At 45.3% G+C, this 16,779-nt stretch overlaps 2 protein-coding genes across 6 annotated transcripts in view; both read left to right on the top strand.

Moving 5' to 3' along the window:
- The window catches only part of ap2a1 (adaptor related protein complex 2 subunit alpha 1), a 41,553-nt gene extending 34,145 nt beyond the window's left edge, over positions 1 to 7,408 (top strand). For all 3 annotated transcript variants that reach the window (XM_039825892.1, XM_039825893.1, XM_039825894.1), the window contains 6 exons: positions 303 to 392; positions 1,824 to 1,947; positions 2,661 to 2,777; positions 2,879 to 2,948; positions 4,591 to 4,725; positions 5,173 to 7,408. In XM_039825892.1, the coding sequence (XP_039681826.1) occupies positions 303 to 392; positions 1,824 to 1,947; positions 2,661 to 2,777; positions 2,879 to 2,948; positions 4,591 to 4,725; positions 5,173 to 5,250 (614 nt within the window). In that variant the 3' untranslated portion in view covers positions 5,251 to 7,408. The remainder of the gene's footprint in view (positions 1 to 302; positions 393 to 1,823; positions 1,948 to 2,660; positions 2,778 to 2,878; positions 2,949 to 4,590; positions 4,726 to 5,172) is intronic.
- A 1,925-nt stretch (positions 7,409 to 9,333) lies between these two features.
- Positions 9,334 to 16,752, top strand: si:ch211-195b15.8 (dual specificity protein phosphatase 16). 3 transcript variants are annotated; one of them, XM_039825897.1, is made up of 6 exons: positions 9,337 to 9,559; positions 10,078 to 10,594; positions 10,908 to 11,002; positions 12,079 to 12,238; positions 12,373 to 12,496; positions 16,247 to 16,752. In XM_039825897.1, exons 3-6 carry the CDS (start codon positions 10,910 to 10,912, stop codon positions 16,581 to 16,583), a joined length of 714 nt encoding a protein of 237 aa, XP_039681831.1. In that variant the 5' UTR covers positions 9,337 to 9,559; positions 10,078 to 10,594; positions 10,908 to 10,909; the 3' UTR covers positions 16,584 to 16,752. The 3 variants fall into 3 exon arrangements, with proteins under 3 accessions (XP_039681832.1, XP_039681831.1, XP_039681830.1); XM_039825898.1 differs by having other exon boundaries at positions 9,334 to 10,594; positions 10,884 to 11,002; XM_039825896.1 differs by having other exon boundaries at positions 9,337 to 10,594.
- The last annotated feature ends 27 nt before the right edge of the window (positions 16,753 to 16,779 follow it).

A 16,779-nucleotide genomic window follows, 5' to 3' on the forward strand; every position in this document is an offset into this window, starting at 1 on the left:
TCTAATTCGGTGGGAAGGACCCGTCCAAAGTGTGATCCTTGTCATCCTTTTCCTGATATACACGTTTTAAAGGAGTGCATGTTGATGTACGTGGGATTTGTTGTTTAGTTTTTCTTTTTTTTGTACTGTGGTTTCGAAATGGCAATTGTAAATCGTGAAATGTCCCTGGTGTTGGTATGGAGACATCTCCAGTGTTGACCGTGCCTGCCGTATTTGACTGTTATTTATATACTTATTCACTCTGAGCCCTCCATAACGCGCAAGCCATGTTAATAACCAGAATGACCGTGTCTCTCTCTCAGGGAGAATGTACCTATTCTACGGTAACAAGACGTCGGTGCAGTTTGCCAGCTTCACCACCACAGTCAGCTGTCCTGGGGAGCTGCAGTCTCATATCCTTTTTTGTGCACTTATGTTTCACCATGTTTGCTAATCATAAAAGCTTCAAATGGGGATCACTGGGACACCGCGTGGTATTCAGCCATTTCAAAGCAATCGCTGGGTTCAAAGTAGAGCCGGAACCCACTCGGCCGATATTATTAGCTCATTGCAGACATATCGGTACTTGCGTATGTATCAGCTGATAAATTACAAGACATTACACAACAGTACAGAAGCAGCAAAGATATATTTTGAAACCGTGTCACCATGCTAAAGTTTCTCTACCAGTGTAGTGTGTCAAGATTATTTTTTTAATTGTAAAATGTCCTGCCCAGCAATAGTTAAAAAAAAAAATACATTTAAAGGAACCTCATCAAAAGCTGTATTTAACTCTCAAAATTCGGTCGGCTTTAAAGGTGCCCTGCCACACAAAAACGCTCATTTTTTGAAATATGTCAGGTCCATATGCGTTTGTGTTATGTCGTGAATTTGAAAATGAACTGCTACCTCCTCTGTCAGCTCTAGCCACTGAAAAGAAATAAACAGAGAAATCAGGCTAATTACAAAAGCTGGTCAGTCTAATGTGGTGTTGCGTGAGCTCATTAATATTCATGAGCTCGCCCAGTTGCACTGGGTAAAGGATGCTGATAGCCAGGCTCTCATTGGCTAGCTGTTAGCCAATCAGAGTCAAGCAGCTTAGCTCGTTGAATATTAATGAGAACTGGCACAAATCGCGCTGAGTCTTCCTGCAGGCTTTCTATACCACGCTAGATTGGCTTGAAACAAGGTAACCAAGGCATTTTTTTCCACAAAAAATGTTACAGCGTCCATGGTAGAACTTCAGTCATTACCACAAAGTAATGAAATACGTTTGGCAGGGCACCTTTAAAAATCTTGTATCAGTCGGGCTGACTCTCTACCATCAATGTGTACGTCTGAAAAAAATGCAAAAAAGCTTAACCCGAGCAACTTATCTGTTGATAGAGAAACAATTGAAACTGGACCTTGTTCTCTTCACACAAACATGGTGAAGTAACAAGTACGTGCACAGTATATGTTTATAAGCTATAGTGCGTAGTTTCTGTCTCCCCCATGAGGAAATGAGGAATTCTAAGTAATGACAGCAAAACTGTCTGCGCATGCACATGGTACAAGCCTTCCGTGGTCACGCACCACCCCCTACAATTCAAATCGTCAGCAACAGAAAACGCTACGAAGACCACACTGCGTATCTTATAATACTTATTGTAAATATGTGTAATCAACTGTCTTGTAGTTGTCACTGTGTATGTTAAATCATGATATAGTAATGGAGACTTTCTAAATCCTTCTAATACTGCCTTACTGAGAAACACTAGGGCTTCACTGAGTGCCAGGACAGTTTTGGGTGTTGGTACAGTAAGTCAAGTGTGATGTCCTGATGGTCCTTGACAAGCAGCCACAGCTCAACGTCCAGACCAAAGCAGTGGAGCCTCTGGTGGAGGGGGGGGCCCAGATCCAGCAGGTCCTCAACATCGAGTGTCTGACTGACTTCTCTGAAGCCCCGCTGCTCAACATCAAATTCAGGTAAGCTCGTACAACCAACCCCACCAGTCCTAATGTTGAGCAGTAAAAAAAACAAAATAACTACAGATTGAAAATCTATGAAAATGACTTCTTTTTTTTTTTTCAATGAATCTTCACTGTATGGATTTTAAAATCCTCTGAAATTCTTTTGATGTGCTTGAGTTTCAACACTTTTCAATGCCTTAAGGCCGTTACACACCGGGGGCGTGACAAATAAACCGCACACATATTTCACATTGAACCTATTTATACCGGCAGCAATGCAAATTTGCGACAGTTCAATTAAAGGTTGTGATGTTCACGCCAGCTCATCTCACCTCAGCAGCCAGAGTTGCTCTTCACTAGCAACAAAAACCCCAAAACAGAATCCATCTGTGAGCAACATGACCTGGTATACAGGCTGGTAGGAATATGGAAAATGGACGTTGTCAGGTAACGGTTGCTCGTTTTTGCCCTTTTTGTTGGTGTTGGGTTGGCATATTTAAGGATAAACCTCTCCTACGTTTTCCATTGTCACTAACAAACCAAGTGCTCTAAAGTGATGAAACTCAATAACAAGAAACAACTCGAGCAGAAACATGATTAAGACCAACTAGTCCGCTAAAAAAACTATTTATTTGGGACTGTGGTTGGAGTCAATCCTGTCCACATGGAGCTTCAGACAGAAACCTAGATGGATGTGTAGACCTGCAGTGTGTTTGTGTTGTGTTCAGATACGGTGGAGCGCTGCAGAACCTGACTCTCAAGCTGCCCGTCACCATCAACAAGTTCTTCCAGCCCACTGAGATGGCATCGCATGATTTCTTCCAGCGCTGGAAACAGCTAAGCCAGTAAGTGTGTGTGTGTGTGTGTGTGTGTTGTGTTGTGTGTTTGGTCAGGGCATCTTAGGTTCCCTGGTAAAGCTGAAATCTCCTGTGTGAACTCTCCTCAGGCCTGCACAAGAAGCGCAAAAGATATTCAAGGCTAACCACAGCATGGACACTGAAGTACTAAAGGCTAAGGTATGTCCACATTTAACAGCTCATTCTTCTGTGTGCTTGTCCATCAGCCACATCTGTCTCCATGAAAAAGACTTTCTGGGGAACTGGCTGTGTTCTTGTGACTGTGCAGCAGAGATGCTCATAAGTCTCTGAGCTATGTTCCAAGTCAAGTCTCAAGTCATGTCTCAAGTCTCTGAGCTAGGGTCCAAGTCAAGTCTCAAGTCTTTGAGCTAGGGTCCCAGTCGAGTCTCAAATCTCTGAGCTAGGGTCCAAGTCACGTCTCAAGTCTCTGAGCTAGGTTCCAAGTCAAGTCTTTGAGCTAGGGTCTAAGTCAAGTCTCAAGTCTTTGAGCTATGGTCCAAGTCAAATCTCAAGTCTCTGAGCTAGGGTCTAAGTCAAGTCTCTAAGCTAGGGTCAAAGTCAAGTCTCAAGTTTCTGAGCTAGGGTCCAAGTCTTAAGTCTTTGAGGTAGGGTCTAAGTCAAGTCTCAAGTCTCTGAGCTATGGTCCAAGTCAAGTCTCTGAGCTAGGGTCCAAGTCAAGTCTCAAGTCTCTGAGCTAGGGTCCAAGTCAAGTCTCTGAGCTAGGGTCCAAGTCAAGTCTATGAGTTAGGGTCCAAGTCAAGTCTCTGAGCTAGGGTCCAAGTCAAGTCTCAAGTCTTTGAGCTATGGTCCAAGTAAAATCGCAAGTCTTTGAGCTATGGTTAGGGTTATATGAAATATTTAAGATGATCTGAATGATACAAGTCTCAAGTCTTTGAGCTAGGGGCCAAATAAATTTCTCTCCCCTAGGCCCCCCCTCTCTTTTTTTTGGTGGGCCCCATCTTTTTTCTCCCCCCTTGCCCCCCCCCCCCCTCTCTCCCCCCTCTCCCCCCCCCCCAGTCCTCTCTCTCCCCCCCCTCGGCTCCAGCCAAAGCTTCTCGTCAGTTTTTTTTTTTTCGTGTTTTGAGCTAGGGTCCAAGTCAAGTCTCAAGTCTTTGAGCTATGGTTAGGGTTATATGAAATATTTAAGATGATCTGAATGATATAGCTAACCATTTGATGTGCAACAAAGTCCATCTAGAACCACAAGGTTCTGAGAAAAGAACCAGAAAAATGGTTATAGACGGTTACTCAAGGTATCGGGGAAAATATTGCTAAAATTATTAGCAATTACTATAACCTATTTTTCATTTACAGAGTACAACCATGCAATGCATCTGCAACGAATGACGGCTTAGGTTTAGGCAGCTTAGGAATGACAGCTGTAAGCCACTCCCCAGACTGAAACCTAGTGTACGTTAACTAAATAAAACTGTAACGTTACACGAACATCAACAATAAACCTGTAAGCTGTTTGCAGCCACGGTTAATAATTAACGTGGTGACGGCCAGATTGCAATAATCAAAATGAAATATGTAAATCCATTGACAGACCTATAAATGATATAAGCCATGTGGAGTATGCTTCCTTTTAATTAAGAGTTGATGCTCTCTTGTTGTGGTAAATATTTTAGTTTAATTGGCTTTTGGAAGTGTATTAAAATCCGTGCTTATAACCTTGAGTCCAAACAACTTTGGTCTCTCGTTACACTCCTATTTTTGTCCCTAGTGTCCTATGTTATGATTATGATTATTCCAATCCTATGATGGTCCTCTTCATTCTGTCTGATATGTTGGTGTGTAGCTACTGGGACTAGGGACGGCCCTGCTGGACGACGTGGATCCCAACCCAGAGAACTACGTGTGTGCTGGAGTGATCCAGACCAAGGGCCAGCAGGTTGGCTGTCTGCTGAGACTGGAGCCCAACGCCCAGGCACAGGTAACACACACACACACACACACACACGCACACCGCACACGCGCTCACTGTTTGGAAGAGATCCCTGTCCCAATGCTCCGGAAATATTGGAGGGCATAAATCATTTCAAAGCCTCGTACATACTGTAGCTTTTCTTTGCCAGGTTTGCAAAGTTTCCAACTAATTATACTGTTCAGCATGTACAGGATGTAGATTAGAAGGCGAAATGTATAATTCTGCTGTATAGCTTCGCTAATTCGCTTGTTGGATATGAACAGAAACTACTATTTTATCACATGCTCCAATTCTGAAACCAAGTTGTACTTGTAGACCAGTTCTGGTGCATTTAAACAAAACCTTAACTCTGTGTGTGTGTGTGTGTGTGTGTGTGTGTGTGTGTGTGTGTGTGTGTGTGTGTGTGTGTGTGTGTGTGTGTGCGTGTGCGTGTGTGCGTGTGCGTGTGTGCAGATGTACCGTCTGACTCTGCGCTGCAGCAAGGACTCCGTGTCCAAGCGTCTCTGCGAGCTGCTGGCCGAACAGTTCTAGAGTCCAGACCTCTACCGTGACCAGTACTCCCAGCATCCCCAGCGGCGACCTCTCCCTCCAGCCCTCCTGCCTCCTCCTCCCTCCAACAAAGAGTCTTTGGTTAAAAAAACAAACAAAAAAAAAACAAGGTGTAACCTACATAAGGGAAAAAGCAGCCACTGCTAGCAGCAGCGGTAATACTATTGTTATTATTGTTGTCCCAAATTCTGATTCCAGTTCATCCTCTACTTGTTAATTAACATGATGCTACATTCTTGTTTTTGTTGGTGTTTACCTATATGTGTGTGTGTGTGTGTGTGTGTGTGTGTGTGTGTGTGTGTGTGTGTGTGTGTGTGTGTGTGTGTGTGTGTGTGTGTGTGTGTGTGTGTGTGTGTGTGTGTGTGTGTGTGTGTGTGTGTGTGATGGTTGTGCTGGGGTCCCATTCTGCTCCATCCTGACTGTACTGATGCTGTGTGTGTGAGAGAGAGAGAGCGAGAGATACTTCATTTGAATTGGCAGAGCATTCCTCGAAGTCAAATGGGTGGAGCTGTCAATTGCACACATGAACTCATACACACGCACAGGCACGCACATTAGCAGAAGGCCTCCATGATTTCTGGTGGGATCCACTAAAGAAGTGAGACCTGATGGGGGGCCCAGAACTTCTGGTCTCTGCCGCTTCTGCCCACTCATTTCCGTCAGGCATTCCCGTGAAAATGCACTTGGTGCGTTGGGATCCTCTTCTTAGAGCCTCCAGCATGAGCCACCTTACTCCCCCCACCCAGCCCCCCCCCTCGAAAGAGCTGCTCCCTCTCCTGAAGCCCTGTAATGAGTAGCCTTTCATTTTAAAGAACTACATAGTACACTTCGTTTTGCGTTTCTTGGTGTGTATATAAATATGTGCCGTGTGTTACTTTATCGCTTTCTGAGACATTCCCGTCACGCTTGTTTACAACAACGCCCGTAATTAACCCAGCCACTCAAGCTCAAGGATGGCAACAGAGCGGACGCCGCGTAGATGACGGGCCCAGGGATGAGACTTGCCGTGTCGAAACAGTCCACTTTGCCCGGGAGGTGGTTCCAGCCGCTCGATAAAACGTATATATCTGACCTTGGACGCGGCTCGCCCGAGTATGTTTTTCAAATGTATCTTGTTCTCTACAACAAGCCACGCAAAAGGTGCGATTTATACTAAAGCATTTTCAAGCCGCATGCTTTAGTTTTATAAGAGGGAAGACTTCAGTGAGGAGGATGAATAAATGCGCTGTCTCCCAACCTCCGATGAAGAGGACAGTGCACAGCTGCTGGGCCTGTGGGTGAGTCTCCCAGACCCGCTCTATATCTGAGAGCCACGATGGCTCCAGAGAGCCCTTTTTTTTTTTTTAATGGTTTGGGTTGCGCCATCACTGTCCATTATAGAGTCCAGTTGATTTTCTTTCTGAAGACGTGCACAGCCTTGGCTATGATCAAGAGTAGGACACAAATAGAGGCACTATAATCACCTAAAGCAATTTTAACAACTTTATTAGCCAGTGATGCTCCGATCCAGAGCCAACCTATATACACTGAGCCAGTTCCTTCCCCAGGCTGGACCCGGGCGGCCGTCTGATATGCATATGTACACATTCATATTCCTGCTCGTCCAGCCAAGCGTTCATTGAACCGATCAATCAGTCGACCACTACAGTCCGTCTTTAGAGAACACCGTTCTCTCAGTAACTTCCTACTGTTTTAGACCCCAGCTTTCCAAACTCTTCCTGGGCTTCCTCTCGCGCACAAGCACTGACGTGGGAGAGGACAGGATGTAAGACACCCAGATGTCCATAACAAAATACAGGGGACTGTTTGTTTGTGTGTGAGTGGTGAGTGTGAGAGAGAGAGAATGTGGCTGTAAGCAGGTAAGAAAAAAAAAAAGAAGCCTAAAGACATTTCTAATACATGGTCACATCATAGTCTGTGGCTGCACGGCAATCACAGGACATTGAACTTTGTAGTGGAAAATGTAGTCATTCTGTGTATGTGGGGTGTGTGTGTGTGTGCGTGCGTGCGTGCGTGCAGTATCCACTAGCTAATGCAGCCTCATGTATCGGTGTTAAGAACATGTCCAATACCTGTGTTTAGAATTAAGATTTACTCTGTAATGAAGAAATGTGAAAGTAAAACTATGCCATATATCTGATCCGACGCCTCCGGTCTTCCAGTGTCTTATACTGTATCCCCCATGATGCATGATGACCGCCACTTCTTCCTCCTACAGCGCTCAAGACTTGGATTGAAGGAAACATGAAACCGTTCTTAACTGGAAAATACAATAACAATTCCAACTTACCAATTGTGACCAAACGCGTGACCAAACTACGTTACTTTAGTTCTTTCAGATCTTAAATTGCGGCTTCAAGATTTTTCAGGCATTAGGATTTCTGCAAATCCAGCGATGCCTTGAAAAGATTTCCGCTAGCTGATTGTAGCGGTCTGCCGTTAGCCTCCACAGTTAAGCTAACGTTAGTTTAGCTAACAGCTAATTCGGCTAACCGCTAGCTGAGACAGCATGTAAACTTTAAAAGACCCTCAAAATAAAACTTGAAAATAAACGTTAACATTTATAACAGCTGTTACGTCAGTTCCACTTGTGCTCATTTAAAATACAATCGCTTAATACTTGTCTTTATTGTTATTACTGTAAAGTCTTAATTTAGCTGTAGCCTGCTTTTCCCATTATGTTTGACTTAACATTATTTTAGACTGAATCTAGCTGTCCGTTCTGCCTGCACGATCCGTTCTGCGCATGCGTTATTTTAGACTGAAGGCTGTCGGCTAGCGGTTAGCCGAATTAGCTGTTAGCTATCCCGGTGGAGGCTAGCGTGGAACAGATTGAGCAGGTCGTAAAACGGTATGGCATACGTATCATCTTGCACATGCGCACAACGGTTCGTGCCGGTGGAACGGATCGGGTACTGACAGTGGCGTGTACAGCGTAGACATACACGCGGATAGCTCAAAATGCGTACACATAACACGCCACTTGGCTTTAGGAAAGTGGCGTGTATGTTTACGCGAAGTCATGATGTCACGTTGAGTTCGGACACTTTCTGTACTTTATAGATCGCCTGCTACTTCTGCATACTTTCAGCTACAGAAAGCATTAAAATAACAGAATGGTTAGCTAGTTAAAGGCGCCGACGCACCAAGCCGATAATCGGCCGTCTGACCGTACACGTGGAGGATCGCCTGTCCCTGAAAGTCTGGGTAAGCTCGGTGAATGTCCTACGAGGTGTCTTTGTCAGGTAATGAATGGACGCCGGCGAAGGCAGCCATCCGATGTCCATCGGGCATTAACCCGAACATGTCTACCGTTCCACTCCTGTTGTTGGTAGAGTGCTAAAAGCTTAAACGCCTCCGGGTATTTCTAAAAGCTGCGTACGTACGGCCCTGTTAGCGTAACTCGAGTCATATTTCTGTCTCTGTGTCCCGACCAGGAGCACCAGATGACCAACGGTCCAGGTCTGTCCCAGGTTTCGGTCGGTTTAAAGGGGAGTTTTTTGGTGGAATTGTCGGCATTCTGTAAATGATAGCATGTGGTCTAGACCTACTCTATCTGTAGAGTGTCCTGAGATAACTCCTTTAGGATTTGACACTGTAAATATAGAACTGAATGAACTGTAAGTGTTGAGGAGCAGACAGGAGAGGGTAGAGAATACAACCAGATTGAATCTTTTACACTGTTTTTCCCTAGCTTTGAGAAAGAGGGGGTTTTAGGCACCCTTACTCCAAATTTTTTTTTATGTTTTGCAATTTTTCCCCATACATTTTACGCCTCTATGTAGTAGTTGTGCATCTCATTTTCACATCATTTTGTAGCATTATTATCACCACATATGTGTCTGAAACGTTGGAAAAGCTAGAGCAGATAATTAAAAAAATAACACTCAAAATGCTTAGAAAGGAGTCCAAGTGCAATCATTAGGTCTGAGAAAAGTCTTTTAGTTACAGTCACTGGCAGGGTTCGAAATGAGGGGGGTCTGGGGGCCCCCATAAGTCCTTAGGGACCCCCCTATAAGAATTTATTTTTAGATTTTGGGGGGTCCCCGACAAATATTTTTAACATTAAAAATGATTGTGGAAATTATAGGTCTTTAGTGACGTTTTATATTTATAACAATAATTAATTTATTTCCTAGCGCGATTGGGCAGCAATCAGGGCAGCTAATAGCATCACAGATTGTTGTTGTGGTCCTCCGGCGCATACAGTACAGTCTATGGCGCAGTATGTTATTGTTGAACGCGGCAAAAACGAAGCCTCACAAAGAGTGAAATCCCTAATGAAAATCCTGTAAGTTCTTCGTTTATGTTTATATCTCCATAATAATTGCTTATTATAGTAAAATATTTGGAGTTGGTGTTCCTATATCAAAAGTTGCATTAACTAATTTACCCAGTGTAACGTAATGATTAGAAGAGTGCGTTTGTCAACGTTTCTTGCTAGCTGTATGTGTATGACGCATAGGTATGAAGCCAAATAATCTGCCAGCTAACAGCAGTTATCCACTTTGTCATGTCAGGGATTTATATAAGGTGCTGTAACTTTGTTGCTCCAGAATTAGAGGGTTACCTGTTAGATTATAGCCAATCACCTTCTCCAGACACCACTACAAAACTGGGACTAGCCCAAACCATGAAATACATCCCAAGACCATTATCCCACCTTCAAAATATGTCAATATAATTTTGCCTGCAGTATATAGTGTAGCAAGGTAGTCTTCAGTATTTTTTATAATTAGCTACATTTTAGGGGACCCCCCAAGAGTCAAGTCATTTCATAGGTGCTGCACCTAAACCTTATGACGGCAGGGAAACCCCCTGTCTTACATCTGCACCGTGCAGAGAGAGAGGCCTGCACAGCTGCAGGTAGTCCACATCCGGATGAACTGCCTTCGATCATCTCCTGGCAGTTTGCACGCGAACGCTGCGTGCTGCGATGAGGCACAGAAGCTGACTTTATTATGTGAGCGACGCTGCGCTCGTTGGCTGGACGGCTGACAGCGCAGGAAGCGACTGCGCGTGCGCGAGGCTGCCAGCGCACTGATTGGCTAAAGGTGACATCATCCAGTCGAGCTCTATTGTGGGAACGATGAGCTCATCGTTTAGAAGCCAGTTGGTGAGCGCGGAGTGAGGACGCAGAAGGCAGTAGAGGACAGCTTTAATCTGGAGCAGCAGCGGACTGTCGGATACTGGGACTGGGACAGAGACTGGGACTGGGACTGGGACAGACGCCTGGACTGGGACTGGGACTGGGACAGACGCTGGGACTGCTCTGGGCTTCTGCTGCAACAACAGGACTGTCCGGCCATTCCACAGGGACAAAACAGTGAGTAGCCTAATACTAATATTAAATAAGTAGCATCACCATTCTGCGTGACGAAAATAAATATCTCTAAATATAAAAAAAAAGTTGCATATTTTCACAACTGAGTGTTAATTTTATTTTTTTAGATAGAATATGTTTGCTTACATCATAGGCTGCATATAAAGAGGCTGAGATCAGGAAGAGTTGCGGGACAGTACGTCATCAGAACAGATATATATATATATATACACACATACACACACACATATTTTGGCCGTTGTCATCAAAGTTGCACGAACAATTGCTGCAGGTGCTGTCCCCTGTTGTGCTGCAGGTATGGTATGGTCCCAGCAGAGCGAGGCGGAGCGGCCCGCGCTGTCCGCCATCCTGCCGCGGCTCTACCTGGGAGCGGAGAGCGACGTCACGCAGGTATAGGACCCCCGGGCCCCGGGACTCGATCTCACACACACATTCGTCTAAAAAGTATCCATTCAACTATAGGCTATGTCAGAATACTCAAAATGGCCCGCATGTTTTACTTAAGTAAAACCTTTAGCAGCAGTGTTCATGTTATTGTTGTGATATTATGTTATTAGATTTGACTGTGGTTGAGGCGGAGCTACTTTTAACTCGATATGCAGTTGGGAAGTTACATTTACGTCACAGATTATAATTTATGTATGGGAATCTGCAGTGGAATGAGCGGAGGAACAAATAGAAAATAAGAATCACTTTTCAATATGTCCATGATGACACTTTATCATACAAATATTCTAAAGAAAACACGTGCGTGTGTGTGTGTGTGTGTGTGTGTGTGTGTTGGCTTGTTTTACTATATCCGTGGGGTCCAAAAACCGGGGAATACAGATACTTGTGGGGTCTGCACAGCCTTGTGGGGCCCAAAATGCTGGACCCCACAAGTTTAAAGGGCTGTTTGAGGGTTAAGACTTGATTTTAGGATTAGGGTTAGAATTAGGTTATGGTTAGGATGAGGGTAAGGGTTAAGGTTAGGCATTTAGTTGTGATGGTTAAGGTTAGGGTAAGGGGCTAGAGAATGCATTATGTCAGTGATGGGTCTCCACAAAGATAGTACCACAAACCTGTATGTGTGTGTGTGTGTGTGTGTGTATGTACATATGCATCTAAATAGGTCATATATTACATAGTAATAGGGGTCAATGAAGGGTCCCAACAAAGATAGTGGGACACACTGTGTGTGTGTGTGTGTGTGTGTGTGTGTGTGTGTGTGTGTGTGTGTGTGTGCGTGCGCGCTAAGCATCCCTTGTTGGCCAAATACTGTAGCTAGTCTTGTCATTCACATAGCAATCACACTGAACTGAATTTGGCATCAACAACACGACTTTGAATACTTTATTGTAGACCAATACATACATTTAAACAAATGGTATTGGCATTAACATGCCTCCCGAGACTACTGCTTAGACTACTTCTGTTTTGATTATGTAGACTCATATGTGTGTGTGTGTGTGTGTGTGTGTGTGTAGGAGCGGCTGGCCTCTCTCGGGATCTCCTATGTGCTGAGCGTGAGCCGCTGCAGCCCCCAGCCCTCCTTCCTGCCCTGCTCCAGATATCTCCGCGTCCCCATTGACGACTCTCTGCGGGACGAGCTGCTGCCCTGGATCCCACAGGCTCTGCACTTCATCGGTCAGGACACACTCACCCACCCACCCACCCACCCATCACAGCCCTCACACGTTTACCGTGCGCACACGAGTGTCCACATATTGATCGCATTGCCGTAAGCAGCTGCTTGTCTCTCCCCTGTGCGCTGTGTTCAGACGCGGCCATGTCCTCCGGAGCCTCGGTGCTGGTTCACTGTGCAGCAGGAATCTCTCGCTCCCCGGCTCTGGCTGTCGCTTACATCATGTACAGCCTGGGAATGGACCTGGACCACGCCTACAGGTACGTCCATCAGTGCACGTTTGTAGCGTGGGTTATTAGTTATCTCCGGTACTTTCTATATAAGGGTCCGACATTAAGTTGGTAAGACTTTACTTGAAAGTATCTACATAAGAGTGACATGACACATGACACTGTCATGACACATGAACCCTAACCCTAACTTGTCATGACAAAAAACAAATGACACTGTCTGACAGAAGCGTGATGTCATAAACGTTTATGACCTGTTTATAATGTTTATGACACGGTCATGACAGTGTCATGTCACTCTTATGTAGATACCTTTAAAGTAAAGTGTAACCAATAAGTTTAATATAGACCTCTAAGTCAACTGAATGGTTGATAGCTATGTAGCTATCGTGGCTATTCAGTGGAACAATTTGACACACTGTCTCAGCAGCTGGACATTCGAGACTAGCCTGGATGCCAGCCAAACTTGGCCCCGCCCACAACATTCGAGGTCGGGAAGATCGGTCTGGACTTGCTCCGTTGAGGAGCAATTATTGCCCGAACAGGACCTGTTCGGACCAATCAAATTGTCGGACAGCTGATCAACAGTCACAGAATCGACCACGTCACCAAAGAACGCTTGCAACAGGTGGCTGCCGCTGGAGAACTGAGACGTGTAGATTCCACCATCGCGTCTGTTACAGACGATATCGACAGCGCATTCATTTTAAAATCCTCAGCGGAGGAGCTCAACAACTGCCCGAAAGCACGGTAGCGTTATATGGTGGAGCGAGATAGAGAGAGACCGGAGAGAGGGAGCGCCCAGCGGCGCTAGAACAAAGCACGGTAGCGTTATATGGTGGAGCGAGATAGAGAGAGACCGGAGAGAGGGAGCGCCCAGCGGCGCTAGAACAAAGCACGGTAGCGTTATATGGTGGAGCGATATAGAGAGACCGGAGAGAGGGAGCGCCCAGCGGCGCTAGAACAAAGCACGGTAGCGTTATATGGTGGAGCGAGATAGAGAGAGACTGAAGAGAGGGAGCGCCCAGCGGCGCTAGAACAAAGCACGGTAGCGTTATATGGTGGAGAGCGAGATAGAGAGAGACCGAAGAGAGGGAGCGCCACGCGGGTAAGAAAAAGGAAGTAATGGTAGGAGGTGGTGAGAGAGATGGGAGAGGAAGAAGCGAAAGAACGGTGATATGGAAAAGAGGGAGATGGAGAGAGAAGGAAGGAATGGAACGGAAGCGTGAGGGGAGGAAGGAATGAAGGTAGAGAGAGACTGAAGAGAGGGAGCGCCCAGCGGCGCTAGAACAAAGCCGTGAATCAGAGAAATAAAACGTGTTTTCACCGATTCATCTCTAGAAATGCGACTGTGGCGAGCACGTCACTATCACTAACGTTATCCACATTCATATTTACACGCAACAAATGATATATCCAGCTTCAAAAAAGTCTAAAAGTCGGAAAGTTAGAACGAATGCATTGTGCAAAGAGTGGTTGCTATGGAGACGATACACAGTGTTGAGTTCCGTTGCTCTGATTGGTTGTAGGTCTATCCAATGAATGCAGAGGCATTTTCTTTCCTGGTTCGGTTGGAACACGCCCCATAACCACAGCCCAACGGAGCAGTTTCAGACTCACATTCTGACTAGAATCTGAGTAGGACCACGTCAGGCTAGTTCTAGACACTACAGGATTATAAACAAAAGTGCTATTGTGACTCCTACAGTAGCCATTTTTCAATAAGAGAAGCCTGTCGAGCCCTGTTGCCTTGAAAGCTGGCTCTGAAAACGTCGTTAAGTCCCTCTTTTCTGAGGACGGCGGCTATATTCCGTTTGGATTAGGGCTGAAACGATTCCTCGAATAACTCGAATAATTCGATTACAAAAAATCCTCGATGCAAAATGACTTGCCTCGAAGCTTGGTTAAATCAATGTTCCCAACGCTCTATCGCTGACGGACGGTGTTTCCGCACGGAGCATTATTACTGTCGCACAGACGCGGCTCAGTCTGCTGCTGGCGACACTGTCTATGTGCCAGAGCGTAAATAGCGAGGGGCCAAGAGAAGAGACAGGCCGGAGAAAACGACAGAAAGGGTCCAAAGTTTGGAATCATTTCAAACCTAATTAAAACTAAAACTCTGTACAGTGTGTCTACTGCAAAATCAAACTAGCTTAGCACGATAATAGCACGACTTCAGAGCTTTAGCATCTCAACAGAAAACATGGAGTCTAACTTAATCCTCCATTCCACGAAGAGGACCGACTAAAGTAAATCACAGAGTCGTATGGACGATGAAACTACACCAAACACAACAACTACCAAAATCAAAGACAAGAAAATAGGTAGTGGTGACCACGATCTGATCTAAAGAGCTGACGCGTTGACTATCCCTTCGGAAAAACAGCTGATTGTTGCGCATCTCTCTCTCTCTCTCTCTCTCTCTCTCTCTCTCGCTCTCTCTCTCTTTCTACGGAGAAACAGCTGATCAACGACCTAATAGCATAAGTGTAACAGAGCTGTGTGACATTATAATCAAATATATAAATGAAAATAGGTTGAGTATAACTAATATTTACATATAGGCCTACTGTATATACAGATCAGTCTCACGTTGAAACTTGTAGGTCTGAAAGTTAAGTTAGTTTGAGGTTGATATCATTTGAAAAAAAAAATCTTTAAAAACAATGTAATATGGGCACTTAATATGTTTTAGTTTTTTTGAGAGATGATATTGTAAGCAATGTAGGCAAAACAAATTTTTTCCCCCTAGTTTGGGTTGTTTAAAAACGCAAAAAAAAAATGATCCGATTAATCGATCGATAAAGTGCTAGATTAATCGATTACAAAAAGAATCGATAGCTGCAGCCCTAGTTTGGATTCACGGTAGAACAGGTAGTAGTACAACTGACTGACCCACAGTCCCAGCAAATATCACAGTGATATATATATATATATATATATATATATATATATATATATATATATTAAATAAATAACACACAACTAACACATGTATGGAGCCAGGACAGGGACTACTATGTTTTTGGCAGCGTCACTGAAAACAAAACCTGAACTTAAAAAAAAGGCATTCAAACACTTACAGTATATTGGCGCTGAAAAGGTTCCACTGAAAATGAAACACGGGCATTAAAGATGCAGTAGGTAAGACTTATAAAACTAACTTTCTGTCAACTTTCCAGTAGAACTACATGAAGCGGGTAATAAAATTTTTAAAAAAAAATCTGGCTCCTCTGGCACCCCCTACAGCCTGTAGTGCGATTTGCAAAAACTCCACCGCTCCCTGTTCAGATGCACCAATCAGGGCCAGGGGAGGGGCTTAGGGGACTGTTTTGGGCTTTAGCAGAAAGGGGGGGAGGGACTGAGAAGTTGTCAATGTTCAAATTATTATTATTATTTTTTTTTTAAGATTCTTTTTCGGGCATTAGTAGGCCTTTATTTGGACAGGACAGCTTAGACTTGAAAGGGGAGAGAGAGGAATGACCTGCAGCAAAGGGGCCGCAGGTCGGAGTTGAACCTGTGGCCGCTGCGTCGAGGAGTAAACCTCTATTTATGGGCGCCCGCTCTACCAGGTGAGCTAACCAGGGCCCCCATGTTCAAATTTTTGGACTAAGTCCTGGATCTTCCCAATCCTACCTACAGCACCTTTTTAAAAGTTACTTTTTTTGCATCGCTGGATGATATAACAGCATGGTTGAGGCCTGTGGGAAAGATCCCAGAGAGTAGAGTGAAATATCAATCCCCCCCCCCTAACCCACATCCTGTCTGTCCCCTTCTAAGGTTTGTGAAAGAGCGTCGGCCCTCCATTTCCCCAAACTTCAACTTCCTGGGTCAGCTGCAGCACTTCCAGGGCACTCTGTCCCAGAAGGCCTCGGGGGGCCGCCTCCACATCCAGCAGCTGGACGACCGTCTGCCATCCATCCCCGACAGTGTCACCCGCTCTCCCATCAGCCAGAACGTGAGTCGTCAGGGTGACGGCCGCGGCGGCAGCGGGGCAGCGAGGCACACGCGGAGAACTGGTGTGACGCGGAGCAGAGGAGGCCGAGACGCTCGGAGTCCGATGGAAGTGGCCGGCGGCCGGTTTCTCTGTCAGGGGAACTTCAGACTCTTCGTTTGACTCTTACTCAAATCCAGCAGCAAACCCAGACACCGCGTGAGCTCCCGGCTCCAAGCCCCCGTGAGCCAGTCGGGCCGTTGGCGAAGCCCACACGACTACAACTCCCAGCAGGCTCCGCTTCTCTCTTAGAGAAACGCAAAAGCCTCACCCTGTCTTTGACCCCGTTGGGAACAGGTGATTTTCACCCCCCCCCCCC

This window comes from Perca fluviatilis, chromosome 15 (assembly GCF_010015445.1).
Source record: "Perca fluviatilis chromosome 15, GENO_Pfluv_1.0, whole genome shotgun sequence".
Classification (NCBI taxonomy): domain Eukaryota; kingdom Metazoa; phylum Chordata; class Actinopteri; order Perciformes; family Percidae; genus Perca; species Perca fluviatilis.